The following is a 27,675-nucleotide window of genomic DNA, read 5'->3' as shown; positions in this document are numbered from 1 at the left end:
TATTTCAAACAAGCCCAAATTTACCAGTGATGAGGCAGCACCAACAAGTCATTTGCATAGGGCTGAATACTATCACCTCAGCATAGCAATATTGTTGATCTCACATTCAAGAGACAATTTATTACCAGTTAAATAGGTATATCTGACTAATAATAAATACAAAAATAAAGTTTGGCTAATGAGAACAATTTTAAATTGTAGCCTTTGGCCTTCTTTTTGGTGTACTGTGAAATCTTCCCTTCATATCCTACCTGAATTGAATTTCAATAGTGGCTCCCACTTAATCAATTCAGTAGCAGAGGACTTGAGACCTCATAACAGATACTTTATCCAGATCTCACTTTCCTCATTTGCAAAATATGGATAATATCACTAATCCCATAGGGCTATTTTAATGATTGAAGGAAATTACATAAAGTCCTATTATTTACTGTGTCTTAGCATAGTAGACACAATAATGTCATGCCTTATTGCAATGTTTACAATTATAGTATTCTTTTCCAGTTCTACATTTGAAACAGGACAAATATGTCAGTAAGTTTAACAAAGTGACATATCCTGCATCTGCTTCTGTTCACAGACTGAATGTACAGCACACAGTGTGTAATAGTCTTTGTTGAACAGACTCCCATTAGCTTCAGTTAGTACCTCCAAGTTCACAAATCTAGTCACCTGGGAGGGAAATAAAACAGAACCTGGACACTATACTGATGGTACCCACAAAAACAATTATTAGAGATTTCATTTTCTTTCTAAACACAGGAAAAAGATGCTACTTTACAACAGTTACTCTCATGGCTAAATCCTAATAGAAAGCTCTTAAATACAAAAAAAAAAAAAAACTTTCAAACTTTGCTTTCAAATTTATTGTCTAAGTTTGTGAGGATGAAGACCATATAGTTTAAAATTTTGTGTCCCCCAATTACACTCTGCATATAAGGACTCAACAAATATATCTGCTTAAAAAAAACAAAAAACTGTCAGCTGCATCCAGGCATGGTGGCTCACACCTGTAATCCCAGGAACTTGGGAGGCCAGGGCAGAAGGATCACAAGTTCAAAACCAGCCTCAGCAACTTAGCAAGGCCATGAGCAACTTAACGAGACCCTGTCTCAAAATTAAAAAATAAAAATAAAAAGGCTGGGGATGTGACTCAATGGTTAAAACACCCCTCAGTTAAACAAACAAACAAACCTGTCAGATGTGCACAGCAGCACAGCCTATAATCCCAGCAATTTCAGAGATTGAGGCAGGAGGATCACAAATCCAAGGACAGCCTGGACAACTTAACAAAACCTTGTCTCAAATAAATAAATAAATAAATAAATAAATAAATAAATGGGCTGTAGGTGTGGCTAAGTGGTAGAGCATCCTTGAGTTCAATCCCTATACCACAAACAAAAGGAAAAAAAATTTTTTTGTATTATACCCTTCTACGGTTAACTGTGGATGTCTAACGAGAAACCTAAGAACAAACAAGTCTGACCTTGGAGACTCAGGTTAGTCAAGTAAGGAAAGCAGAATGTTAAACAAGTTTTACCAGGAAGGTACATAAACACAGCCACAGAAACACAGGCATGAGCATTCTGCCAAGGCACACTCCATTAAACCACTAAGTACTTACAGAGGCAAAGGTGCCAATCTGCTTGATATTCTGTTCATAGCTCTGAGAGCTGGTGGGACGGCCTGGGGTCCTCCTGGAGTACCAGAATGTATAGTTGTACTGCAGGGGATGCTCTGCTGGTCCAGGAACAACAGCCTGGAAAGTAAAAAAGGGTGGGTTCGCCTAGGCATTTGTCATGCGCTCTGTAACTCTGAAACATTTAACAGTGTTATTCCCTACTACTTTCACAATTAAAAAAGAACATAAGGTTGGGGTTGTGGCTCAGTGGTAGAGCACTTGCCTGGCATGTGTGAGGCACTGGGTTCGATTCTCAGCACCAAATATAAATAAATAAATTTTTCTAATGGTTAACCAACTCTAAACTCCTATTAACACTTTACCCGTATTCTTATGGCTCTTATGACTTTCCACCTATATCACAGACATTTATATTTGTTATGCCTGGTCCAAGCACTGCCTCCTCCAGAATACTCTTATCATTTAAGAGTGGCAAGTTGTTTAATCTGCTTGTACCTCGGTTTCTCACTTGCAAAATGGGGAAATTAATAATGGCCATCTGAAACGGCTGCTGAGAGGGTCCAATGAATTAGTATATGTAAAGTGCTCAGACAGTATCACAGTAAGTGCTCAATATCAGCTACCCTTTTTTACTGTTATTAAATGTGAGCCCCTCAATCCACAGTCTCATTCACCTTTGTGTCTTCATAACGCCTAGCAGAAAACGCTTGCACTTGGAGGTATGCAATACTGTAGAATAAATTAATGACTGCCTTGATAGCTCAAGGAAAAAGCTGATCTACCTAGCTCTCATTCCCTAAACTTTTTCTCTTCCATGTCATTTTCAATTCAGACTATTACTGACTACAAAGTCTAAAGTTTGGAGGGATGCATACAATTTGAAGAACTGAGCGGCAATTTCTGAAGCAGCCAGCAGCCTAGCTAGCTGAGTGCAACAACTGGGCTTGCTCAAGGTGGGCGAGGTGAATTCTGTAGGCCAGACAGCACCTCAAGATATGACAAGAGGAATGTTCTAAGTCCCAATCACTGATGTGTTCAGTGAATCCACAATTTTTTTTTTTTTTAAGAACAAAACCAGATATTACAAAACAGAGTACTACAACGTTAACCCGATGTCTTCCAAATAAACAGACTCCACAAGACAAACACAACTCATCCAGAGGCAACTAGGCCTGCGCAGCACAAACCGCACCTTCCTCTTGCTATTGCTCTGGCTCTTGTCTCGCTCCGTTTTTTCCTTCTCACCATCTTTCTGTGTGCTGTTTTCTTCATTCTGATCGTGGTCCCCACTGTCATCATCTTTCAAGCTGAAAAGAAAGACAAAGTAGTGTTATTTCATGACTAAGCTGATTCCCATAGGGAATAATTCCCGTTATTTAATAGAGTCACTAGATCATACAACCTACCATGTAACCAACCCAGTCACACATATTGCGGGCCTGTGAGATGCACATGACATAAAGGAATGTCTCACAGAGTTGCTTAGTGCCTCACCATTGCTGAGGCTGGCTTTGAACTTGAGATCCTCCTGTCTCAGCCTCCAGAGTTGCTGGGATTACAGGTGTGCACCAACGCACCCAGCAATAACGATAAGTTTTTTCTTTTTATTTAAATACTTATTTTTTTTAGTTTTAGATGGACACAATATCTTTTATTTTACATTTATGTGGTGCTGAGGATTGAATCCAGTACCTCATGCATGGTAGGAGAGTATTCTACCACTGAGCCACAACCCCAGCCCCACGAGAAGTTTTTCTATCAAATAACTCCTTTGCATTTCAAATGAAGGTTAATCTTACCTATATATATTGCCACATTTCTTTCTTTCCATGTCTCCTAGACTTCCCCATTGTTAATGCCTTAGTTTAGGCCATCTTTTTCTGTCATCTCAATCACTACGATAAATCTCTAAATGGGCTCCCTAACACACATCTCTACCTATCCTCCACAACATGAAATGTATTATCTGACTGCAAATCTGATTATTTAATTTTCATCCTAAGACTGTCAATTGTCCTTTAATGCCTAGCCTTGAGGATGATAAAGTACAATGAAATGTAAGATCCTCTAGAATCTGACTCGTGTCATTGGCATTCCCTTCCTCCGTTCCTTCTAATAACCTATATTCCCACCACTTACAAACACCATCCCTTCAAGATGATGTGTCATATTTCCCATGTCTGTTTTTCCTACCACATGGAGGGTTCCCTCAGAACAATGTCTTACATCATCTCAATATCTCCTGCCCCTGGGACAAGAACACACTAAAAAATTGTTGAATGAAAAGGGCAAATAAATGCCCAACAGAATGATTGAATGTGTTCTTGCCTCATAAGCATAGTCAAATGCACTTTAGGAGTTACCCTTTCAAGCACAGAGCAACTACCTCAAATCTACTAATCCAGGTAAAACTATAAACAGATTGTGAGTTTACAAAGATAAGAATGCCATTTATTCTACAGCTAGACTATTCACTTATTATGGGATTTTTCCAGAATCAACTTTCTGGCCTCATAACTATATGTATACTCAATGGAATTAGGCAATTGTCAAGAAAGATACCAATGATGCACCAAGTATAACCACAGACATTATCATATGAAGACATAGAAATGTGTCCTAGGAAACTGCATTTGTAGGTTTTTTTTTTTGCCTACGAATCCCCATTGCCTAACACCAAAAACACTTGAGAAATAGGAGAACAGATTAATTAGCTGTGTGTTGAGATGCCTGCCCTAGCTGTAGGAGATACTCCGGTAGTTGTAACCTGTGCCATGAGCCTCCCCATCCCCACCATGAAATGTATTATCTGACTGCAAATCTGATTATTTAATTTTCATCCTAAGACGGTCAATTGTCCTTCGCTCTTTAATGCCTAGCCTCGAGGATGATAAAGTACAATGAAATGTAAGATCCTCTAGAATCTGACTCGTGTCATTGGCATTCCCTTCCCCCAAGCAGTCCAGCTTGGGCAATAACCTGTGACTCAAGGCCTAGCTCAAAAATATAAGCAATCCTCCCTCAGCATTTCACCCAAGAGAGGAAAGATCACAGATATGAAAGCTGGGGCAGCCACAAGGGCCCCAGGTAAGAAAAGCCATGAGAGAATCAAGACAAGGAGTGAAAACAGCAAGCTAGTTGAGAGAGATTGGAGAAGAGAGGATAGAGAGGCAAGTTTGGTTGTTGTTGCCAAAATGGCCATCTCTCTCTGGCTTAGTTCAGCCTCCCTGGACTTCTGGGAGACCCTTATCTACGCTTATGATACTTCCTCCCCTCGATTAAACTTGTGTTTATTTTCCTTTTCAAAAGGAGTCTACCTAGTACACAAGTTCTGTGGATCCAAATTTACCAACATTTACTAAGCATCTACTCTTATCAGGACCTAACTGAGGAGATATGGTACACAGATATTCATGTCCCAGCATAGTGCTAAGGCCCCTGTTATGCCCTCTTTCAACAGCATTTCCTGCCTCAACACACTCCTCTCACTTAGTTGCCTCAATTTAATTGCAGTTCTCTAATATCACCTGTCATGATCAGCATGTGGTCTTGACTCCTCCCTTAATTAACTATCCTTCAGGACTCACTTTCTCCTGGAAATATCTCCCATCAGAAGCAACGTCAGTCTCTCCTCTTCTGAACTTCCCCATATAAACACGTTTACACTTGTCCCTGCTATGTATTGTCATGGCCAGTTTTCGGCCACCTAATCAAGAACATCTCATGGGTCTTTCTAGGCTTAGGCCCAGGATATCTTCTAAATCCTCAGGGCACAATGCAGGGATACAAACTGCACTTTTCTCTTCTTAGCTTCCAATCCCAATGACAGCTGCTGGGGTCTTCTTGGCAGAAGAAGGGCAGTCACCCAACATCTCTCATTTTTGTCATCCCCCAAAGCATTTAAGTTCCTTTCTTTTTAGGGGTTTTGCTGCTGATCACTAGTAGAAACCAGGAAGAATAAGAAAACCTAATGCATCTTCATCTAGTGCTTTTACTTCCTTACCTCCTGAGTGGGAGCTGGCCAACCACCCTGCCCTCTGAGACTATGCATAAGGCAAATCTTTTGCAACCTATTTCCAAGAGGTTGCCCTTCCCAGATCAAAGCTGGATTTGAGCCAAGCACTGAAAAATCAGTGCTCCATAAGCTCATGCCGACAATCAGGGCACGAGGCTGTCCAGACTGTGTAGTACCTTGGTTAGCTCACTAAGCTGCTGCCCAGGAATTTCTTCACACTCTGAACTAGACCCATTCCTTATAGTAGGAATCTGAAGCCATCTTTCTATCTCCAGCATCTGACAGTGGCAGAAAACAAACATTTGTTTAATTCATGGATCTAAAATACGAAAGCAATAAATACCAAATAAGTGGTTCAGACAGCAGTTAAGAAAGAGCTAAAAGGTAATTTATATAGACTACGGTCAAAATCAAGTATGGTATCTAGAAAACCAAAATCTGAAACCTGATTGTTTATCACAATCAGGACTGCAGTTCTTGAGAAATCATCTTAGAGTTTTACATGTCAACAGGATCCTACAATTTCATATCTTCTTCCCCTAAAAATAATTACAACCTTGGGGCTGGGGATATTGCATGCATAAGGCTCTGGGTTTAATCCCCAGCACCACCACCAAAAAGAAAAAAAAGTAATTACAATCTGGTTACATTCAGAGAAGAAGACCTACATGGTAAAGGAGGTTTGAGCTCCTCTCTACTCTCTTGAGTCCACAGATTATATTACTGTGCTACCAGCTCCAGGAACCTCACTTTGAGGAAAGCTGGAATACATCCCTTGTGGTGATGTGGTAAAGAGTACAGACTCCAAATATGTAACAATAGTTTAAACAATAAAATCAAAACTAAGGTCATCAATTTCTAATTAAGAAAGCTGGTGGTGAAGCACTTGGGCAAGCCAGAGGCCCTGGCTTCCATCCCCACACACACATACAAAAGAAAACATTATTGTTTTCCCCCTTTCTTTCTTTTTTTCCTGAAAAGCTAGGGGACAGATATTAAAAGATTCTGGCTCAGTACAACAGTTAATAATCAGAAATAATTAAAATGACTCAGGTTAACTTCTATCAGGAGATGCCTGAACCAAAGTAAAATAACAAATCTGGGTGGGCCCTTTCTATTGTTTTGGGCAAGCTACTCAAGTCAGAGAGCCTCATATTCCTTACAAAGAGGTAACAAGATCCCATTTGCAGAGAATTAGAAAGAAAGAAACACCCTGCAAGACTCCTTTCAGGTTTGCAATATGATCTGGTCAAATAAATGGAGGAGGGATATAAGGGTTACAAGAAAGCTCCACTGAAGTAGGATTCGGATCTGGAGCTAGGAATTGTTCACCTTAGGATGGGAGTGAGGGGTCCATACACTGATTGACTCAACTAAGCTGCAGGATGGAGAAGACCCCTACTTTTTCAAGAATCAGAGACCTTTCAGTAAGCAAGAAACATGCCTGAAGAGCTGCAGAGTACACTGGAAACCCAGTAGCCCTGAATTTGCACAACAGCACCCATTATATTGGGGGAAAAAAACAATTTCTGTCGGCAACACCAGGTCAAAACCTATTAACAGTAATCCCACTTTGCATTTATAACTGCATTAATTGGCAATCTAGACAATTTGCTGACTATGGCTGGCTTCCTCCAGCAGGGTATTAACATTAACGTGGGGTAACAACAGCTCAGACATTGGGGGACTTTTCTGTTGTCAAACAACTGGAGGATCTGGGACTAAGATCTGGGTCTTCGGATAGGAGACAGATTAGACTAATAGAAAGGAGGTAAAAACATGATCTACCTCAAGGTACAACTGTTGTAATACCCTTATCTATGTACTGTTAAAAGATACGAACAAAAATTGTAATGCAAAAAGATACAATCATTGGAAGGACCTGTATTTCCTCTCCGTACCCCTAAATTATGTGACGCTGGGACTAGGGATTAGAGTGGGTCCTAGGGAGTGCGGGGTGGGCTCGCCGTGCCGGGAGCCGGGAACCAGATGGGGAGGCGAAAGAGCAGAGTCTCAGGAAGAGGGTGAGAATTCCGTCACTGGGCAGCCGCCGCGCAGCGCGGCAGCCACACGGCCTCATCACAGCTGCACTACGCCGGCTGTTACCGTCCCCACTTTGCAGAGGAGAATACCGATGCCCAGAGGAGCCCGGCGACCTTGCCCAGCCAGGAGCGTGCGTGAGGAAAACCGGGCTGGCAGGCCGGGCTACAGAAACCGCCAAGCCGCCGGGGTCTCCACCCCTCCACGCCGCCGCACCCCGCACCTGGGGCGGGGCCGCGGGAATCTCCTCCTTCCGGGCGGCTCGGCCACCCCTCCCGCGGGCCCCGCGCTTCGCCCTCGGTCCCGGCGGCCCTGGGGTCCCCGGCCCCCTCCTCCCCGCCGCCGGGCCCGTGCGGCCGCGGCCGCGCCCTAGAGGGAGGCCGGTGCCGCAGAGTGTGCGCCGCCACGTCCCAGCGGGGGCGGGCGCGGGGGGAACGGTTGGGGGAAGGGGCCCCGGGGGGCGGCCACGCGCCACTCACGCGTCGAACTTGTTGTTCATCCTTTCGCCGCCGCTGTCGCCACTATCTCACAGAGTGACTTCCGTTCTGCCTGGTCCCTCCGGCAAGGGCCCGGCCACTTCCGGTTGCACGTGGCTCAGCGGAACGTCGGCGCGCAGGTCCGGAGCGGGACAGCTTTCCCGGGGCGCCGGCTCAGGGAGGATGCGCACAGGCGCCGGCCCGCTGCGGAGCCTAGGGCTGTTGGGGCGTTTGTGGGCCGCGCCAGGGCTCTGCGCTGGCTGTCGGGTACAAACCCCGACTCCATCTTCGGCGCGGCGACGCGGCCCGGTGCCTCTCTAAACCTCCCCAGGCCAGTTCCCCTGGCACTGCTGTCCAGTAGAGCTGACCCACCTCGGCAGGTTGCCGTGTGGATTCCGGAGTGGCAGGTGCCAGACTCAGGAACCCACGGTTAATGGTAGCCAGTGTTCATCTCTGAGTGCTTACTGTGGGCTGGGAGCTGGAGCTTATCCTCGGCTCTCTGAGCCTTCCTGAGAGGCTAGAAAGTCGCACCATGGTGACAAAACTAATAAGGAACCTGAGATTGTCCCACCGTAATCGTATCCTGGGTGGAAGCCTCACCCCCATCCTCGCCACTCCCTAAGACCCTGTGGTCATGACCGCCCCAGGTACATCACACACATAATCGAGTAAATAAAATGAACCTGCTGGCAGTGGAGCCCCAAAGCCAACAACCTGGCTTGGGGGAGGACTTATTTCCCGGGTCCCCTCTTCCCGCCTTTAGGTGACACTTTCACAGTTTTGAATCACTATTACTCCCATCTCTGGTCCTGTGGCGAGGATAATATAGAAATTAACACCTGTATCTATATTACGGACGGGTAAGCAGTCTTAAGAGGCATAAGTGACTGGCTCATGGGCACCTGCAGAACTCAGGCCCTTCTGTGCTCAGAGCAGGGCCATGCCTCTACCCCAGGAAGACTATAGCTGATCGTCTTATTTCCTGACAAGTGGGGCCAAGAGAGTCTGATCAAGGTCTCCTTCTGGAAGGCAGAGCCCAATGGCTCTTTGTTAATCAGCTTCCTGCTTAGCTCTTCCTTGTTTTAACCATGCTTTGGAACCAGTGCAAAGGCCCTGGCTTTAGAGAAGAGTGGGAAGAAAGTCTACTTTTCAGGCCACAGACTCTTTCTTAGAGTGTCTGAGATTAGGTCAGAGTCAGGAATTCTGAACTCCAAACCTCCCTGAATCACCAGTATCTGGAGGAGTCCCTCTTATTTTGGGCCCAAATTTGCCCATATGGCACAAGGGGGGAATAGTGACTCTTTCCTTTCTGTGATGTTGTGAGGAACTGTTAGCAATGAAAAAAAATGATACAACCTGAGAAATCTTCTGTGGTCAATGACACAAAAAGCACATGAGGGGAAAGTCACTGGTGGCTGTTGGGTGCTTATAGCACCCAGGAATAGGGAGCCACATGCCAGCTGGCATGGGCTGCCACCCTTCTTTTGAGAGGGCTCTTCACACCTCTCTTGATTTGCCTTCCTTCAGGGAGGACTCATCATCCAGCTGGAGCATGATATAAAACAAAACAAAGGGTTTCACAATGATGGGAGATGATGCTTTGCTGGAGAGAGAGGAGTGGGCTAAGCAGAGGAATGGTTAGTGCCAGGGCCATCTAGCTGATGTTATGTGGGTGCCAACCCCAGCAACACACACTGACCGCAGCCCATCATCCCTAACCACTCCAGGACTCCAACTCTGTCTCTTTATTTCCCCAGCTCTTCCCAAAGAGTGTCCTCATGACCTCAGCAGTGCAGCACAGCTGATAAGACAAGTTGACCCACAAATATGACTCCTGTATGTCCAGCAGCCATTGGTTGACTCAGTCTGGTGGGGGCAGGTAGGGGCGGGGGTCTCCAGGGAATGGCTGGGCGGGCACCCGGTTATAGTGGGCCATGAGGAAGATGCCAGTAGTGCCGCAGATGAAGAGTGAGAGCATGGCCAGGAAGCAGACGCGGTCCAGCACGCGGCCCACCAGGAACCACTCCTCATTCCCCTGAGGGCAGGAGCAGGGAGGGAGGTGACTGTGGCACCCGGCCTGCCCTGGCTCCCTCTTCTGTCCTTGGGCCTCCATTCCTCATTTCTGGGGGTGCTTCCCACCTCCCTCCAGGCTCCAGCCTGTCTTCTTCCACGGTCCCTCTCCCTGAGGACCCTCCTCCTCCCGGTTGCCAGCTCCACCTTTTCCACCCACTGCCCTCTCCTGGACACCCCATTCGCCTTCCCCCATCTCATGCTCATGTACTCATGTACTCTGGACACCCCACCGGTCCGAGCCTGACCCGGCTTACGCTGTCAAAGTGAGTCTGCTGGTGCCGGGCGCGGGCAATGAGGTTGCAGGCGTCCACACAGGCCTGGATAGCAGGGGCGGCCTGTTTCAGGCTGCCACAGAACTCCTGGCTCTGTCCTGGCTCTAGGCCTTTCTCTGATGGGGAGAGAGTACAGCTACTCTCTGATGGAGTGTAGACAGTCAGGTCACTCGCCAGTGGGGTGTATCAGAGAGTAAATGGAGGAGAAACAGGCAGAGAAGTTGGCCTTTCCTTTGAAACCCCAGCCCCTCTTTCCCCAGCTTGGATGTTTGTCCAACACCATCTGCTGCGCCCGGCTCACCAACTAGAGTCCCTGGGCAGGAGTGTCCCCAGTGGCACCCTGGGCCTCACCTAGCTTCTCCAGTGCTGCCTTCATCAATCCATTGCGCTGTCGCTGCCGAAAGAGGAGTTCACTGCGTGGCAGGCAGAGAGCCACCTCCTCCCCAGTTGTGATGGACCACCCTGAGGAGGAGCCATTCTGGAGCCTGGGGCGGGTGTCCTGCATAGTGGGTGGAGCCAGTGGGCGAACATGCATCCGTAGCAGCTGTGGCAGGAGCCGCAGGAACACCTACAAAGGGTGTTGCTCTGGGTGGCTCAGCTTGGACAGCCAGGCTGAGCTTTGGAGCTAAAGCTGGACATTTGCAAGAAAGACTCATGCTGCTAGGTCTTAGAGGCAGCATATTAGGGTCAGTGGCCTGGCCCTGGTACAACTTGGCTGTTGTATCCTGAACATGGACACTGAGACCTCAAACTTTTGTGCATATAAGAATCACCAGGGTGCTTGTTACAAACACAGATTCCTGCCTCCTGTCCCCCATGCTTGCTCTTCTGGCTTAGAATGCCTGGGTGCCTGGGAATCTGTATGTGTAACAAGAGCCTCAGTTATCTGCTTCAGGTGGACACACAGATTCTGAATCAGACTGCTTCCTCCATTTTCTGGCTGTGTGACCTTGGATAAGCTACTTAACTGCTCTGAGCCTTGGTTTTCTCATCTATTAAATGAAAATGATACTAATATCCACTTAATAGGGGTTTTATAAAGATTAAATAAGCTCACATATGTAATCTCGCTCCCATCACCATCCATCCATCCATTTTAGCACATGCTTGAAGGTTCATAGAGAACGGGTTTGCTGCTGAATATGACCAGGACGGGCACAAAGGTAAGCGCATGTGAATGGCTGGACAGGAGGATGCTGGGGTGGGCAGGGAGGGGCCTTACCTTTCGAACCCCTCGGGCCATAGAGTGTGTATGGGGGGACCGCAAGGATACGTTGAGCACCACCACAGCATTCACGACAATGAGGATGGTCACCACCATGAGGAAGGTCAGGTACCTGTCAGGAGCAGGTGGTCGGGGCTGGGTGGCCCTCAGGCACCCTGTGCACAGACTCCCCCACCATAAGCGGCTCCTCTCCTCAGGTCCCCTGGCAGAGGGTGGTGGGGTGGAGGGATGGCAGGAGGGCCAAGCTGGGGTCTTGAGAAGGGAGGGGAAGGGTGGGCAGGAGACAGGACTGGCCTTACTTGCTAATGAGTGGCACTGCCTGCGAGGTCTCAGGTACCTTCTTGGCCACCAGGAAGAGGAAGACGGTCTGGGCCAGGAGCACATTGATGGCCACTGTGCACTTCTGGCCGCCCGCTGACCATGATGGAGAAGCCCTCAGAGCCGGTCTCCCCACCTCCTCCCTCCCTGCCCTCAGAGGAGCCCCTCACCCCACATGGTTGGTGCTGCTCTGTGCCTGGGCAGGGCCTTCTTCCCTGCCCTCCCAGTGGTCCCCTATGCTGGACAGGGGCATGCTCCCCTCCCATGGGTTCCAGGTACCCTTGGCAGGCAGGAAGTAGATAAGGATGGCCACAGAGGAGATGAGCACGCAGGGGGCGATGATATTGATGACGTAGAAGAGGGGCTTGCGCTGGATGAGCAGGTAGAACACCACCTTCTGGTGGCCTGCCTCCTCAGCTGGCGCCTCTGCGTCCAGCAGCATCTTGGCTGGTCGGTGCTGGATGGCCCACTCCCCGTTCTCTACAGGTGGGCGAGCAGGCGTGGGCACATCAAGGGACACCAGTGGGGTGGGAGAGTGGGTATTGACCCCCCTCCCTCCAAAATGGGAGTAATCATCACAGAAGAAGTCAGAAGTCATTGGATTTTTCAGGAACTTTCTTTGTGGGTTGCTCTGGTTTTCATCTGGAGCTCCACTGAAGGGCATGGCCTTGGTCTGGCCTTGACCCACTCAGCCACATCTGGTGGGGGCCCTGTGGGTGGAGGTTACCTGTGAAGGCCTCCGGATCAATGAAGATCCACTCGATGGTCTGGCCGCCTTCCTGACTCAGCTGCAGGTTGATCTCACTGGTGCTGTAGGTCTGAGACCTGGGGGCACAGAGGGTGAAAGGGTCAACCCCCAAAGTCCAGACCTGGCCATTTGAGGGCAACAGTGGGCGTTTGGCTTCAAAAAGTTCAGTCCTGCACTTCTGGGTTCTCCATAAAGCCCTGGTTGTGGGGTTGCTGAGAGTGTGGGGAGAATGGGCTTTTGGAGAGCCAGGATGTTTGAGTCAAAGGGCCAGAGGCTGCTGTTCCATGCGGTTGTCCGACCAAAGTACCCAGGACCACTCCGGGTTTGTCCCTCTCGCTGCTGCCAGCAACTATAACATAGCAAATACATGTCCACCTGGAGAGGCCCTCTCAGGTATTATTATTTTTTTTTTAAATTTTTTAAGATGTTGATGGATCTTTATTTTATTCATTTATTTATATGTGGTGCTGAGAATCGAACCCAGTGCCTCACACATGCTAGGCAGGTGCTCTACCACTGAGCCCCAGCCCCAGTCCCTCAGGTCTGATTATTGGAGGACCCTCCCTGCCAGATTTCCCTGAAGAAAGACCACTCGTCTAAAACACAGGAACACCTCACTCAGGCCCTGCTCCCACTTTTATGGAATTGGAACTGAGACCCAGAGACCCCCTGGCCTGGTTTCCCTCCTGGGACAGCCCTGCCTGGTGGGGGTACTGTGGGTGCCCAGGCACGCAGGTCACCTTCTGCCTACCCCACTCCCCCCTCCTGCCCCATCCCCAGACGTTGATTTCCCTGCTTGGGGCACAGGCTGGGAAACCGAGGCCTTCAAGGAGGTGAGAGGTCTGGGCACCCTCAGTCCCTACCTGAGATGAGCAGAGTCCTGGGAGCCATGGATCCTGGCCCCTGCCCTCTAGGGGACTCCAGAACACTCGTCCCCCACCCCTGCCCAGGCACCTCTCAGAGCAGCTCCTGGAATCTCCCCCACCCCATAAGTGGCCTCACTGGAAGACGAGGGAGCAGTTCTGCCAGTCAAAGGGGAAGTAGGTGACGGAGATGGAGCAGGAAGAGCGGAAGATGGCCGGTGGCAGCCAGTAGATACAGCCATCAGGGGACACCAGCACATTGCAGTAGAGGGCCACCTCGAAGATGCCATCCACACTGTGGGCACAGGCCAGTCCACTGCTGTGGGTTCAGACCTCAACCGCCCAAGCAGAGACCCCAGAGCCCAATCCAGCCCTTTGTCCCATGTGGATGGAGGCCAGAGGACACCAACACCCCAACCTGCCACACCCCTCACAGGTCCTCATCCTGAACCACTACTGACTCCAGCAACTTCCCCAACCCGGACCGACTCCCTCTGGGCCCGCCCTGATCTCTGCTTCTCTTCTTCCTGGGACAGCCAAAACACTCGTCCAATTATAGCGTCTGACACTGTTACACTCTTATGATGAACCCTGTCACTGGCCCCAGGTTACAGGGAGGTGGCCCAGCAAGACAGAGTCAGGTGTGGGGTCGGGTCTGCTGGCCCTGGGGTCAGAGTCCATGTCAGCAGGGGGAGAGGGCTGCCCCAAGGCCTGCCCATGGGGTCCTTCCCCAGGCCCCTGCAGCAACCTGCTCTGCACCCTCTGCCCCCACCTCACCCCCTGTCTCTTTTTCCATAATTTTCTTGTTCAGCTGGGCCCTGGCCTGGCATCCTTTGACCCCCACCCCTGCCCATGTCCCCTGCTCACTTGTTCTCCAGCACGATATCCGGCCGCCACACCATGGTGGATGGTACCCTCAGCACCCACAGGCCTCCGTAGTTTTGTGGGTCCCAGCGCAGGCGATAGTCACACCACTGCTGCAGGGAGAAAGGTGGCTTCCAGGCCTTTGCTCTCGCCTGCACAGAGCCCAGGAATGGAAAAACAGCCCAGGAGGCAGGAGCAGCTTTGGGGGGCCAGGGGCCTTAGGGTAAGGACACTGGTAGACAGGAGGGCAGCAGGGGAGCCTCTTACCATCTCTATCCAGACATTGGTGGTGAGGGCCTCCTCTCGCTCGTTCTAGGGGTTCAGATGAAGGGCTGAGCACCTCATGCCTTGCCCCCCGCCCCCCCCCCCGTGCTATTCCCAGAGGTCATTGATGGAACCAGAGGCCCCAAGCCCTTGAGCAGTGCCCCCACCAGGGGGTTTCCTTATCCCTGGCAGCCCCTCACCCCAGTGGGTCCTTCCTCCCTCTTCTCCCCAGCAGTCCCAGGGCCTGGTGACAGCCCCTCTTCCCTCCCTCAACTCACCAGGGAGATGAGGTTGGTGAGGGTGAGCTTCAGGCTGACATTGACGACATCAGAGTCCCGCTCTGCGGGCCGCAGGTGGGGGTCGTAGCTGTGCATCAGGTCAGCAAGCAGGCGCGCCTCCTGGTTCCAGCCCTGGGCCCCTGCAACAGACGGCAGGAACTTCAACAGCCCCCCAGAGCCTCTGTGCCCTGAGGCCTTGGGCCCCTGCTCTGGGCCCCCCAGACCCAGATTCCCCCATCTACCCATGTGGACGGCCAGCAGTGGCAGGAGGAACAGCAGCCCCCCGCCTCCATGCATGGTGCCTCAGCTCTCTCCAGCGACAGGGATGGGACAGCAACTCCCCAAGTCCAGGGTGGAGGGAGGGAGGGAGGGAGGGAGGGAGGGATGGACGGGGTGTCATGTGACAGCCTGCACTCCCACCCGCTCCACCAGCTGTCTGACCACAGCATTGTCAGCTGTCCCAGGATGCACACAATGCTGGGCTCAGGTTTCCTGGGCCCCCAGATGGGGAGGGACTTTCTGTCCCAACAGAGATGAGCACCCCATCCCCACCCTCAAACACAGAGGACCCAACCCAACCCCATTTCCCAGGTGTGGGAGAGAAGCAGGATCTGGGGAGAGGCGAGGTGGAGGCGGTGGCATGGTCTGTACACGAGGTTCTCTGTGATATGCTTGAGAACCCCAGATCTCTGCCACCAGCCTGACATCTTGGTGGGCCACTCCACTGCTCTGAGACACTGAGAGCAGATAGGGTGAAGTGCCCAGGAGAAAGACGCTTTGGCATAGTAGGCCATCCTCAGGTCCTCTGTGCCCTGAGACAGGGACACAGCCCTGGCAAGCTGTGAAATTGGAGGGCCAAGAAGGATCTGGAGCTCGGGGCTCTTGGGACTAGGACAGCTTCTGAGCAGGGGCTCCTCAGTGGAGCTCAGCCCTTATTAAAACACCCAACAGACTGTGGAGGCTCCTGTGGTGGCCGGCATAGCATGAGGCTGGGGAGACCCTGGGGTATGCCCCAGCGACTTGTAAGAACTCATGGTCCACTGAGGTGGCAGACAAAAATTGAGCTCATATTCCCCAAAACCAGATGAGGGGACCCAGAGGGAAAAGAGGGTGAGAAAATGAGCCCTACCTACTTTGTGGTTTGTGGCTGGGAAAGGGCGGGGGCTGCCCGCAGCCTTGCTCCAGCCCCTGCCTGTGGCCACCTATTCCAAGCAGATGAGTCGGCATGTCTCAGCATAAGGGCAAGAAGGAAAGTCCAGGAGCCCATAAATGCCACCACACTTCAAGCTGCTCCTGGTATCTGGGGGACAGGGCAACGCCTTTAGGTGCCTGATGTTGCCTGTGGCACTTTAGTGTGCTGGCAATCCGGAAGTGAGGCCCAACCTGGGAGACCTGAGAGGCTGGCTCAGAACCCAGCGCCCAGGGCCTCGGGTCCCTGCTGTGCTGCCAGGTCCAGGGGATGGGGGATGGTGGTGACAGTACCGTCTTCCCAGCCACCTTGGGCCTGACTTGCTTCGCCACCATGTTACCTATGGGCAGCCCATCAGCTGTCCCTGTGGTCACAGCTGCTCCTGGCCCTCCAGTTTCTTCCCCTTTTCTCTTTTCTTTTTTTCTTATATGTGTGTCGGGAGGGGAGGGGGTTCTGGGGATTTAGCCCAGGGGCACGTTTCCACTGAGCTACATTCACAGACCTTCAAATTTTATTTTGAGACAGGGTCTCACTAAGTGGCGCAGCGGGCCTAGAACTCAGCCTCCTGCCTCAGCCTCCCGATGGGCTTTGTTCTCACTGAGCATCTGTCTGTGAAACCCACTTCCCCCCGGAGTCCAAAGCCAATGGCCCCTCCCACCTCTGAGACCTCTTGCCTCCCCCTGTTGCCTCCCCAGGCCGCAGACTCAATTTCTCACCTCTTCTGCAGAGCAGTACCCCCACTCCTCTGCTCCCCCTCAAGCCCACCTTCGCCAAAGACCATCAGCAGCCTTTTGGTCAGGAGGCAGTGCTGAGGTGCAGGAGCCAGGCAGATGCTGCCCCACTGTCCTGTTCCTTCCCCACAGTGTCTGGGAGGGACCGGCATGGAGACTGGATCTCACCCAGGTAGGATGGTGCTGCATCTCCTGCTTTGTGCCCTCTCTGCTCCGGAGGAGAGGGCTGAGAAGGCCTTGGCTCTTAGGATGGTGAGTCCTCTGTGAGGGGCAGCCGCCAGGGGTTGGGAGACAGGGGGGCGGGGTCAGGTGCGAAGGGCAGGGTCCACTAGGAGAAGATCACCAGTGGGCATGCTCACTGCCCCTTATCCTTTCCCACCTCCTATTACAGAGGAGGGAAAACTGGAGTCGCCCCTTGGTCCCCCCAGGCAGGACTCCCCTAGACACCAAACCTGCCACTGCTCCCGGCACTCATGTACAATGGTGCAGTATTCACACATAACCCAGGTGGTCCTCCAGGGTGCTTTCCAACATCCCTAGATTGTGCGTAACACCTCATACCGGATGAGTGATGTGCAAATATTTGTTACTCTGTATTGTTTAAGGAGTGACAAGGAAAAAAGTCTGTGTGTCTATAGTATAGACAGGATTTTGTGTCTCAAATATTTTCAGCCCATGGCTGGTTGAATCCACAGATGCCACACCCATGGTGATGGTCATGGAGGGGTGCTGTACTTATTTCCCAGGCTCCCTTGCAGAATAGTGGAAGCCACGTGATGTTTTGACCAGACCAACGGGATGCTGTGGCACCTCTTGATGAACACTGCTTCATGATAAAAGGAGTCAGAAATGTCTGGCCATTTTGCTGCCTAAACATAGACGGGAAGTGTGGAGCTGGGGCAGTCAGCTTGCATCTGAGGCAACAAGTACAAGGAACAGGGCCCATGTGCTATAGAGATGGGAGCCTGAGTCCCTGATAGCTTTGTTGGACTGCTGAGGCAATGCAGCCACCACTGCCCCTAGACTTGTATTATGTGAGAAGGAAGAAAGCTTATTTTTTTTTAAAGCTCTGGAGAGAGAACAGGGACACCCTTTGGCTTCCAGAGAAGCTTCCCCTGAGTGTGACTTCCTGGCAGGGAAGGAGGTGGAGTACCATGTCAACCAGGGTGGACCGGTCAGGACTGGGGAAGCGGATGCTGCTGGTGAAAATGGTACAAAAGGCATCCTTTATTTTGAGACAGGGTCTCACTAAGTGGCGCAGCGGGCCTAGAACTCAGCCTCCTGCCTCAGCCTCCCGATGGGCTTTGTTCTCACTGAGCATCTGTCTGTGAAACCCACTTCCCCCGGAGTTTTCAATGCCAATGGCCCCCTCCCACCTCTGAGACCTCTTGTGTGGCATTCTGGAGTTGTCTTCTGTTGAAGGTCCACAGTAATCTGAGCAGGTGACCCAGCTGAAGACACCTGGAGGCTAGACTAAGACCCACTGCTAACAGCGCCACCGTGTGGCCATGGGGAGAACTGCATTTCCCTGGATTCGGGCCCTCTTTCATCTCCGTGCAGGAATCAGGGATCCTCCCTGAATTGTTGGATGATTCTGGGGAAGGCCTGGACTTCCTGCTTGGCTGACCTGTGTGAGTTTAAACTGGTTTTCTTATTCAGAGAAAATGAAGTTTTGCACCTTGAATTTGTGGAAGGCAGAAGTAAATAGAGTCAGCTTTGGCTTTAAAGGGTCACAGCTAAAGATGGAGAAGCTCACCTGTGGCCTGCTGAGGTCACCAATCTCCTCTGAGGGAGATGGCTTGAGCCCTGACAACCCAAAGCCTGTGCATAAAGGGGTGAATAATCGGCCCACTGTACCTTCCTGTCCTCTCCCTGTCACTGTGCCAGGCTTGGATGCCCGAGACCTGGGTACAGTCCTCTCACGGGAGCCCCCTGAGGCCTACAAATGAATATAAACACCCCTACTAGCCAATTCAACTTTCCCAACACCCATGTGTGGGACTTACTACACATACATTTTACAGATGAGAAAACTGAGGCTAAGAGCTGAGTTGCAGCTCTGTCAAGGTCACACTCCTTGTGTAACAAATTACCCCAAACTCTGTCACCTACAACAACAAACATTTATTATTGCACACTGTTTTGGAGTGTTTGGAATCCAGGAGCAGCTCAGCTGGCTCAGGGGCTTTCAGGGGGCTGTGATATCTGGAGGCTTCACTGGGGCAAGAAGATCCACTTCCAAGTTCACTCAGTGGCTGTCGGCTGGAGGCCTCTGTTCTCTGCCATGTGGGCATCTCCACAGGGCCTCAGCTTCCCAGATGGCTCCCCAGAGTGAGTTACTGTGTGTGAACGGGACTGGCTGTGCCTTTTATGACCTTATCCCAGAAGTGACCTACCATCACCTCCGCCTCATTCCGCTGGTGACACACACCAGCCAGCTTCCAGGTGGACGACTGCACAGGGTGTGAATGCCAGGAGGTAGGGGTCACTGGACTATCTTGGAGGTGGGCCAACCACGACTAGGGTTCCTACAGCATCAGCCTTTGGCCCTTGGGATAGGAGGCAGTGGGGTTCCCTTTGGGAGAGGATTGACACATTTAGCAAATACAAATACAGGTTGCCTGGTTAGATATGAATTTTAGATAAAAATGAATCATTGCTTAGAGTAAGTATGTCCCAAAGATTGCCTGGCAACCCTACTGTGGGGAGGAGGAGCAGCACTCACTCCAGGGGGTCCGAGATCTAGCACTCTAGGGTTATACATGGGACCTCAGGAAGACCAGGACCCTGGTGGATGCCAAGACCAGCCCTCTGACACCAGCCCCCGGCTTCCTGGAGAGACCCACAGCACCTACAGCAGAAAGGACTAGAAAAATCACACTGGACCCTGCTGCTCCCACCCTGCAGAAGACCTCCTTCCCCAGGCCCGGGAGAGAGGAAGACACTCACCCTCGGCCCCAGCTGGGCCTTCAGAAACCCAAGCTGAAGGTGGGGGAGCAGGGGGAGCCGGGAGCACAGGCCCAGAGTCCTGCCTGCTCTGCCCCCTTGGGGAGGGAAGGCGGAGAAGGGCACCGTCTGTGGGACCCTCATAGCACTCTTTCCCTGAGGCTGGCTGCAGTGACACCATCCTTGGTCCCTGAGCAAGCCTCCTCGTCTCCCCAAACCCTCCAGCCTACTCTACCTTCAGCCCACATAGGTGGCTCCTGCTCTTGAGCAGGGGCTGCTCCGGGCCTTGCCTTGACCTTGGCCCCAGCCTCGTAGGACAAGCAGATACAGCCCAGGGCTTGAGCTGGCCTCTCCTCTCTGACTCACTGTCCACAACGCTGCCCAGCGGGGCCACCCTAGATGAAGCGCTTGTCCTGCAGGTCATAAGAGAAGGGGTCCCCGGGGAAAGGCTGGGGTGGAGGCTGGTTGTAGGTGCCCTGCAGGAAGATCCAGGCTGTGCCTATCACCATGACGGGCGTCACCACACACAAGCACAGGCGGTCCACTGTGCGGGCCACCTGGTTCCAGCTGTCCTTCTCCTGGAGGAGGGGGCAGACACCATGAGGTGAGGAGGGTCCTCAGACTGCAGGTCTGGGGGGACCTCCAAGCAGGGCCCAGCAACAGAAGTGTTGGCCTGGCCTCCACGTGTCTGTGAGGACGTCTTGGGCTGGCAGCACATAGGACGGATGGGATGTGCTGGCATGGTCCCCAGCAAGGGCTTAGGCCCCTTGGACACAGGCAGGACTGGTCATTGTGTCTGTTGGGGGAGGAGACCACAGCCACCCTCGCTGATATACTGCAGGGTTTCAGGGGCCTGAGGACATGGGCAGGTCCCTCTGCTCTCTTGGAGTGCTCCCAGCTGCTCCTGGCAGCTCCAGGCCACAAACTGGAGACGAGACTTTCTCCAGGGAGAATTTTAAAGTTACACACAGTAAACAACCACATATGGCTGGGCCTATCTGGCTCTGTCCCGAGTAGCAGGCTTGGGGTTGGGCAGGGACAGAAAAGGTAAGCCGTGGGAGAAAGAAGGGACCCAAGAAATGCTCAGAGTATGGCCTGGCCAGGGCGGGACCATGGAGCCATGTGTGTCCCTGCGGATGCCTGGCCGGTGTGCTGCTTGGGCAGCTAGACGGGAATACAGGCCTGGGATCCGTACCCACCATGGACTCCCCCATCGAAGTCGGGGTGTGGATGTGGGGGGAGCAGCACCTCTTAAGGCAGGACACGCTCGATCAGCCAGTGCGCTACGTGGACACTGCGCGCTGCAGCCCGCGCCGCTCACCTCGTTGTAACTGTTCTGATCTTTCATGTGGTTAACGATGAAGTTTGCCCCCTCCACAGCGGGCTTCAGCTCACTGAAGAGCTCCTGCTGGGCTTGCTCAGAGCTTGCTGGGGGCCTGCCTGTGGACATGAGCCAAAGGGCATGTGTGAGGCCTGCCCTGTCACCTTCCATAGATGGCCCATGCCCCAAAGCCACCAAGGACCCACGGGCAGTGGTGAGGCGCCGGGCCAGCCCATGCCGCTCGGACTGCTTCTCAAACATGAGGTCACTGCGGGACTTGAGTGAGAAGTACTCCTCAGCCTTAGAGATGTAGCCCAGGGAGCTGCTCCTCCGGATCAAGGCCCCGGGGCTGGGCCCGTCCTCTGCCGGCCGGGACATGTGCAGGAGCTCTGGCAGGGTCTCCAGGAAGAGCTTCCGTGGCCAAGAGGATACAAGAAAGGCTGCTTCACAAATGCAGGGTGACCTTCACACTCCCTCATACTTGTGTCTCCCATTTCTGGCTGCCACAAGCTGCTCCTTCCCCTGACCCTGTCACTTATTTCCCTAATCCCCTACTAATTTCCCCTCATTACTCACAGCACAGAGCAAAACTTGGTCACTGAAAATAAATACTACCAACAAAACAGCAAGATCAATGCCCCAAATGCTGAGCTCTTCCCTTTAAATACTTAAAGATGCAAAGAGTCGTAGGCCGTCCCAGAACAGCCTGATGGCCCTGCAGTGCCTAAGAGGCAAGGACAGCCCTGTCCTGAGCACCTGCACCCCAGTCTCCACCTTCTTCTTTTTTCTCTCTTTATTTTTTTGGAACTGGGGATTGAACCAGGGGTGCTCTACTCCTGAGATACATCCCCAGCCCTTATTATTTTTGTTTTGAGACAGGGTCTAAGTGGCCCAAGCTGGCCTTGACCTTGTGACCCTCCTGCCTCAGCCTCCTGAGTAGCTGGGATTATAAGCATGCGCCACGATGCCTGGCAGCCGGATAAATTTTTACAGTTGCATTCAATTGTGTAGTCACCACCCAGACACAATAGCAAGCATTGTCCCCAAAGATGCCCCTCTCTCAATCCCTTCCCACCCGAGGGAGCCACCATCCTGACTTCTATCATCAAAGCCGGGTTTGGAAGGGCTGCAGATGTAGCTCAGTGGTACTGGGCTTGCCTAGCCTGCCTGAAGCCTGGGTTCAATCCCCAGTGCCACAAGAGAAAAAGAAAAAGACTGTTTTTGCCTGTTCTTAAGCGTCAGAGAAAGCCCACCAGGCTGCGTGCTTCCCTGCCTGGCCTCTCAGGGTTCGGCCTGCAGCGGAGGCTGGCGCCGCCCCTGTTTGACCCCTCTCCTGAGCTTGGCCCTGCACCACTTCCAGCTGTTGGCTGTGACCAGCACTCACCTTCTTGACGCCCTCGGACAGCATGTGGGTGCTGGGTGTTCGGAAGTGGATGTTGAGGGTGATGACACAGATCACCACCACCATGGTAACCAGGACCATGCCAAAGAGCAGGAACCTGTGGGCAACAGGCAGCCTGGAGCCTGGGGGCGGCGGGCACACAGGGCCAGGCCGGAAGTGGGCGAAGCCAGGCGTGGGCCACTCACTTGCCAATGAGGGGGATGGCCATGGACGTGGCAGGCAGCCGCTTGGAGATGAGCAGCAGGAAGACAGACTGGGCCAGGAGCACCGAGATGGCCACGGACGTCTTCTCGCCACCTGGGGAGCCAGATTTGGCTGGAACCCTAGACCTCCAGCCATAGGGCCCACCACAGTGGCTCTGCCACCACTGTTCACAAGGCCATGGTGACTGATCAACATCAGACTGTGGCTCTGCAGTGCCTGGGCTCAGATCCCAGCTCTGCCACTTACTGGTGGGGTGGCCTGGAACAAGTAGCCTAACTGCTCTGTGCCTGTTTTCTCAACACTCACGGGAGTGTCAATACCAGGCAAGTGCTGAATGGATGCTAGTTGTCACCAGGTGCCATGGCACCTGCCTGGAATCCCAGTGGCTAGGGAGGCTGAGACAGGAGGATAGCCAGTTCGAGGCTGGCAAGACCCAGTTTCAAAAAAAAAAGAAAGGCTGGGGGTGCAGCACCCCTGGGTTCCACCCCCCAGCACTGCAAAACAAAACAAACCCCCAACCATCACTGCTAGCCCAGCCCCTGACACCCCGCTACCCCTCTGAATCACAGAGCTGCGTGTGTCGCCCTCCTTCAGAAAGCTCTGGGACATCCGCACGGCACACGATGACACCCAACATGCCACCCTTCCAGCAAGGACCCAGCCAGCACTGCCCTGCCCTGCCCTGCCCACCTGAGCTCCTGGGCAGGAGGGTCACATGTGCCCCAGCCCCGCCCCTCCCCCCTGCACCTGCTCCCACAGTGGTCCTGTCTGGCAAAACTCCACCTCCTCCGGGAATCCTGCCCCCACCACCATTTAGAATGGTCCCCCAGTAGGGCCACCACCCAGGCCTGTGGCTTCACCGTCTGCCACAGGCAGGCAGGCACTGGGTGGCTCATGGTGAATGTCCTGAAATTGTAAAATTACTGCTTCCTGGAGCCACAGGAGCCCAGGCTGATCTTCTGCTCCCGCATCCCAGCCTCCCAGAGGCCCCTGGCCCACTCATTGGGTCAACAGCTGTGGCCTCTTGGATGCCAGGCCCAAAGCAGTGACCCTGACAGGCCTGGTCTCTGCCTGGCCACTCTCCCGGGGCCCCTGGAAAGCTTCTTGAGAGAGGCAGAGTGGGCCCCTGCCCTGGGCACTGGGGCTCTCAGTGGGCCATGGGCCTCCCCCAGCTGGCCTCCTGGCCCTCAGGCCGGGTGCCCCAGGCAGGGCCTCCAGGAGTGACACCTTGTGGCCCCGGGGGAAACAAGGGGGCAGTGCTGGAAGGCCCTCGCCCCAGAGGCCTCAGGGGGCCTGGGTGTGGCCGGGCGGGGAGCTCACAGTCGGCAGGCAGGTAGAAGACCAGGTTGATCATGAAGGAGATGAGCACGCAGGGCACCAGGATGTTGATGACGTAGAACAGCGGCTTGCGGCGGATGATGAGGTAGAAGGTGACATCCTGGCGGCTGGTGCTGTCCAGCGAGGCACTGGGGTCCACGTTGACCCTGGCTGGCCGGTGCACTATCTCCCACTCCCCGTTCTCTGAGGGTGGACATTGACACCTTGGGATCAGGCCAGGTGCGGGGGGGTCCCAGGGACTGGGGCCTCAGGGGCAGGATGAGAGCTGGTGGAGTGAGGGGCCCGGGGCGCAGGGTCAGAGGTGGGGAGGCGTGGAGGTCTCAGGTTGTGTTGGTGGGTGTCTGTCCCCAGGGGACATTTTCTCTGTGACTGTTTTTTTCCCCTCTGGGAAAAATTGAAGCTGAGGCCAAACAGAGTCAATAAGGAGCGCGTCTCAGCTAGACTGTGTGCAGCTGGAGTAAAAAAGACTTCCCAGCTATTGCGCATGTCAAAAGGAAACTCAGTTGACGTCAACCGTCAACCGGGCCTCTCCTCCCCCTGGGTCTTGAGGATAACAGGGCCTCCCTTGATGTCCCAGCCTTGAGATGGGCAGGACCCTATGGTCAGGGGTAAGCAGTGGGCCCCATAGATCTGAGCCTGGTCAAGACAGGGGGTGGGGGTGACAGTCACCCCATCGGGTGTCACAGCCCACTCCCCCACCACACCCCTGGGGTGTCCACCAACCACCCCTCCTGTGGGCCACACCCATCCTCAGCGACCCCTGCTGCACCCAGAAGAGTATTTTGCCCTGGGTGGGGCAGCGGCTGTGCCCGCTCAGCTCTGCCGCTGGGTGTCCTGTGTGATACTGGGTGTGTGGTCCTCCAAGGGTGAGATGTGTCTGTCATGAGCGTCCGAGTCCTAGGTGTGTGGCTGAGAGGTGTCGGTGGGTCTGTGTCTACTCCTGAGTGTGTCACAGGGCCTCCCCACACCCCGCGCTGCTCCCAGCACCTGTGAAGCCCTCCGGGTCGATGATGATCCACTCCACGGGGTAAGCGCGGCCATCCTCCTCCTCCTGCTTCAGGCTCAGGGTGATCTCCTTGGCCGTGTACTTGAGTGAACTGGGGAGAGCAGTGGACAGAGGGTGACCTGCAGCCGCAGTGGGCCACTGAGGTGAGAGGGTTAGAACAGAGGGCCACTGTGGGTGGGTGGGGGTTGATCATTCACCTCCTCCAGCCTGCCCAGGGGGCCCTGGCGGTGAGGGGCTAGAGAGGTGGGCGCACCTGAACTTAAGGGAGCAGTTCTGCCAGTCGAAGGGGAAGTAGGTGACAGAGATGGGGCAGGAGGAGCGGAAGATGGCGGGTGGCAGCCAGTACACATAGCCCGAGTTGAAGACCAGCACATTGCAGGAGTAGGAAATCTGGAAGGAGCCGTCATTGCTGGGGACAGGGACACATGTCACTGTGAGCACTGACAAGCTCAGACCTGGCAGGGTTGGGGAGAACTTGGGGCTGGAGGAAAGGGGAGAATGCCTAGGAAAGGGAGGCGCCACTCAACTTATTCTCCAGCACAATCTCGGGAAGCCACAGCATGTCAGGGGGCAGGCGCAGGACACTGATGTTCCCAAATTCTTCAGCATCCCACTGTAGCCGGCTGTCTGTCCAGCCCTGGAAGCCCAAAAAGCATGTCAGCAGTGGGTTCTGCTGCTGTCCAGCCTTCCTCATCACTCCCACTTCCATCAGGAAAGACCGAACAGGACCTGGGAACTGTGGCAGATGAGGAGGGAGGCAGGTAAAAAGTGAGGACTCAGGTCTGTCACAAACAGCTGTTTACAATGTGCACTACACAATGTAAGGAGTATTATTTCCTATTTGTTTCTGTATTAGGAACTTCTGACAGCTCTGACACTTTTATTAAGAGTGTCTTGTAATAAAAATCAGAGTAGAGTGACAATTTCCCCAAAGATCCATTCTAATCTTCTTGAAATTGCCATCAGAGCTAGCAGGGGTCTAGGTGGGAGAGAAGGGCATCTGGGCCTGGGGTCTCTCTGTAGGGAGGCACTAAGCCCTTCTGGGAGACAGTATCCAGGGCAAACTAGAGGTCCCCTAGTGGGAGAGAGCACAGGGGACCCTGGGCCCTGGATCCCCACTCCTGGCCCTGAGGGGGGCATTCTCCTTACGTGCTCTATCCAGACGTTGGTAGTGAGGGTCTCCTCCACTTCTTTCTGAAATCAGACAGGAGGGCTGTCTGTCAAAGGGACACGTCTCTACCTGCTGCGCACATCCACCCGGTACCTCATGTGGCTGCAACCAGGGAACCCTGGCAGCCAGGCCCTCAGGGGTGGGAAGGCAGGCCAGGGAGCAGGAGGGCAGGTCATGGGTGTGGCATGGTGGCCACAGAACTGAAGCTGGAGGGGAAGGGACACCAGCCTTGGAGTGCTGGAAGCACACAGGGCTTGGGGGTGACAGTGTGTCTCCAGGGAGGAAGCTGCCCTAGGTGAGCTTCCTCCACGGCTATCCAGCACTGGAGAAGCTACCCTCCTTCCCCAGCCCAGCCCAGGAGGGGCCTCTTACCAGGGAGATGAGGTTGGAGAGAGTGAGAGCCAGAGAGACGTCCACACTCTCCTCTTTGCGGGTCACCGGCCGGAGCTCCTTGTTGTAGCCCTTCTCCGTGAACAGGTGCCTGATCAGCCGTTCCTCCTCGTTCAGGCCCCAGCTGCCTGGGGAGGGCCAGGGATGGCAACCGGGCACTGGGTAGGGGGCCCAGGAAGGAAGCGGCCCTGAGATCCTGTTGGGCCATCGGGCTGGGCTGAACAGAGGGGATCCAACCACCTCCTGGGCATGGGGACCCTGGAGGTCGGCCCCTCCCAGGCAGAGATGGCAGAGTGGGAGTGGGAATTGGGCATGATCCCAAGCAGGGGGCCATGCAGGGGGAGTCCAGGTGGGTGCACGAGGGACCCCAGGGTGGGGTGATGCCCTTACCACACACCACCAAGGTGGCCAGCAGCCCCAGTGTCAGCACAGGGCCCTCCATCCTGTCCCCTTGTCTGTGTGTGCCCTGCAGGGCCGTGGAATGAGGGCAGAAGGCAGAGGGGACAGGTGCAGGGTGGGGGTGGGGGCCCAGGGGAAGAGGCAGCCGGAAATGCAATCTGACACCTCAAGGCAGGTGATGAGGGGGTGGGGATGGACAGCCAGGGCCAGGGCCGGAGCCCAAGAGTGAGAGGCTGAGATCCCAGGCCAGGACTCTCAGAGGAGCAGGAAGGGTGGGACTAGTCAGCCGTGGAGGGGAGTAGTGACAGGCAGGCCAGCTGCCGCCTCCCAGGAGACAGAGTGTATGCTCAGACGGGGGCTTAGCAGCCCCTTCTCCCATTTCTCTGTGATCTCTGCCAACTGCTCCCAGAAACTCTGCCCACCCCCAGATCTAATGCCCACCCACTGCTTCCCCAGCCAAGAAAGCTCCAAATAGTCTCCACAGAATATAAATAGCATTT

General features: G+C 53.3%; 3 protein-coding genes across 7 annotated transcripts in view; all 3 read right to left on the bottom strand.

Annotated features, from left to right (window-relative positions):
• The window catches only part of Eif4e2 (eukaryotic translation initiation factor 4E family member 2), a 29,389-nt gene extending 21,080 nt beyond the window's left edge, over positions 1-8,309 (bottom strand). For all 3 annotated transcript variants that reach the window (XM_046439758.2, XM_046439759.2, XM_046439757.2), the window contains exons 1-3: positions 8,177-8,309; positions 2,835-2,949; positions 1,625-1,759 (exon numbers count right to left, since the gene is read on the bottom strand). In XM_046439758.2, coding sequence (XP_046295714.1) covers positions 1,625-1,759; positions 2,835-2,949; positions 8,177-8,196 — 270 coding nt within the window. In that variant the 5' untranslated portion in view covers positions 8,197-8,309. The remainder of the gene's footprint in view (positions 1-1,624; positions 1,760-2,834; positions 2,950-8,176) is intronic.
• Positions 8,310-9,903: 1,594 nt separating this feature from the next.
• Positions 9,904-15,375, bottom strand: Chrng (cholinergic receptor nicotinic gamma subunit). The gene is made up of 12 exons (XM_046439756.2): positions 15,321-15,375; positions 15,079-15,218; positions 14,804-14,848; positions 14,540-14,649; positions 13,812-13,967; positions 12,789-12,886; positions 12,341-12,541; positions 12,043-12,157; positions 11,741-11,855; positions 10,870-11,086; positions 10,501-10,634; positions 9,904-10,208 (listed from the first exon to the last, which is right to left on the bottom strand). The coding sequence occupies exons 1-12, from the start codon at positions 15,373-15,375 to the stop codon at positions 10,035-10,037; spliced, it is 1,560 nt and encodes a 519-aa protein (XP_046295712.1). The 3' UTR covers positions 9,904-10,034.
• A 3,768-nt stretch (positions 15,376-19,143) lies between these two features.
• Positions 19,144-27,254, bottom strand: Chrnd (cholinergic receptor nicotinic delta subunit). 3 transcript variants are annotated; one of them, XM_046439845.2, is made up of 12 exons: positions 27,167-27,254; positions 26,759-26,904; positions 26,365-26,409; positions 25,743-25,852; positions 25,469-25,624; positions 25,197-25,306; positions 24,192-24,392; positions 22,853-22,964; positions 22,650-22,764; positions 21,472-21,676; positions 21,266-21,384; positions 19,144-20,522 (listed from the first exon to the last, which is right to left on the bottom strand). In XM_046439845.2, exons 1-12 carry the CDS (start codon positions 27,216-27,218, stop codon positions 20,340-20,342), a joined length of 1,554 nt encoding a protein of 517 aa, XP_046295801.1. In that variant the 5' UTR covers positions 27,219-27,254; the 3' UTR covers positions 19,144-20,339. The 3 variants fall into 3 exon arrangements, with proteins under 3 accessions (XP_046295801.1, XP_046295802.1, XP_046295803.1); XM_046439846.2 differs by lacking the exons at positions 26,365-26,409; positions 26,759-26,904; positions 27,167-27,254 and having other exon boundaries at positions 25,757-25,824; XM_046439847.2 differs by lacking the exons at positions 24,192-24,392; positions 25,197-25,306; positions 26,365-26,409; positions 26,759-26,904; positions 27,167-27,254 and having other exon boundaries at positions 25,743-25,824.
• Positions 27,255-27,675: the final 421 nt, after the last annotated feature.

The sequence above is a fragment of the Marmota monax genome, unplaced genomic scaffold, assembly GCF_021218885.2.
Source record: "Marmota monax isolate L192 unplaced genomic scaffold, Marmota_monax_Labrador192_F-V1.1 WCK01_AAM20220418_F8-fsc00041, whole genome shotgun sequence".
Classification (NCBI taxonomy): Eukaryota; Metazoa; Chordata; class Mammalia; order Rodentia; family Sciuridae; genus Marmota; species Marmota monax.
The sequence above is the reverse complement of the archived record's forward strand: the minus strand, read 5'-3'. Positions and strand labels throughout refer to the sequence as shown.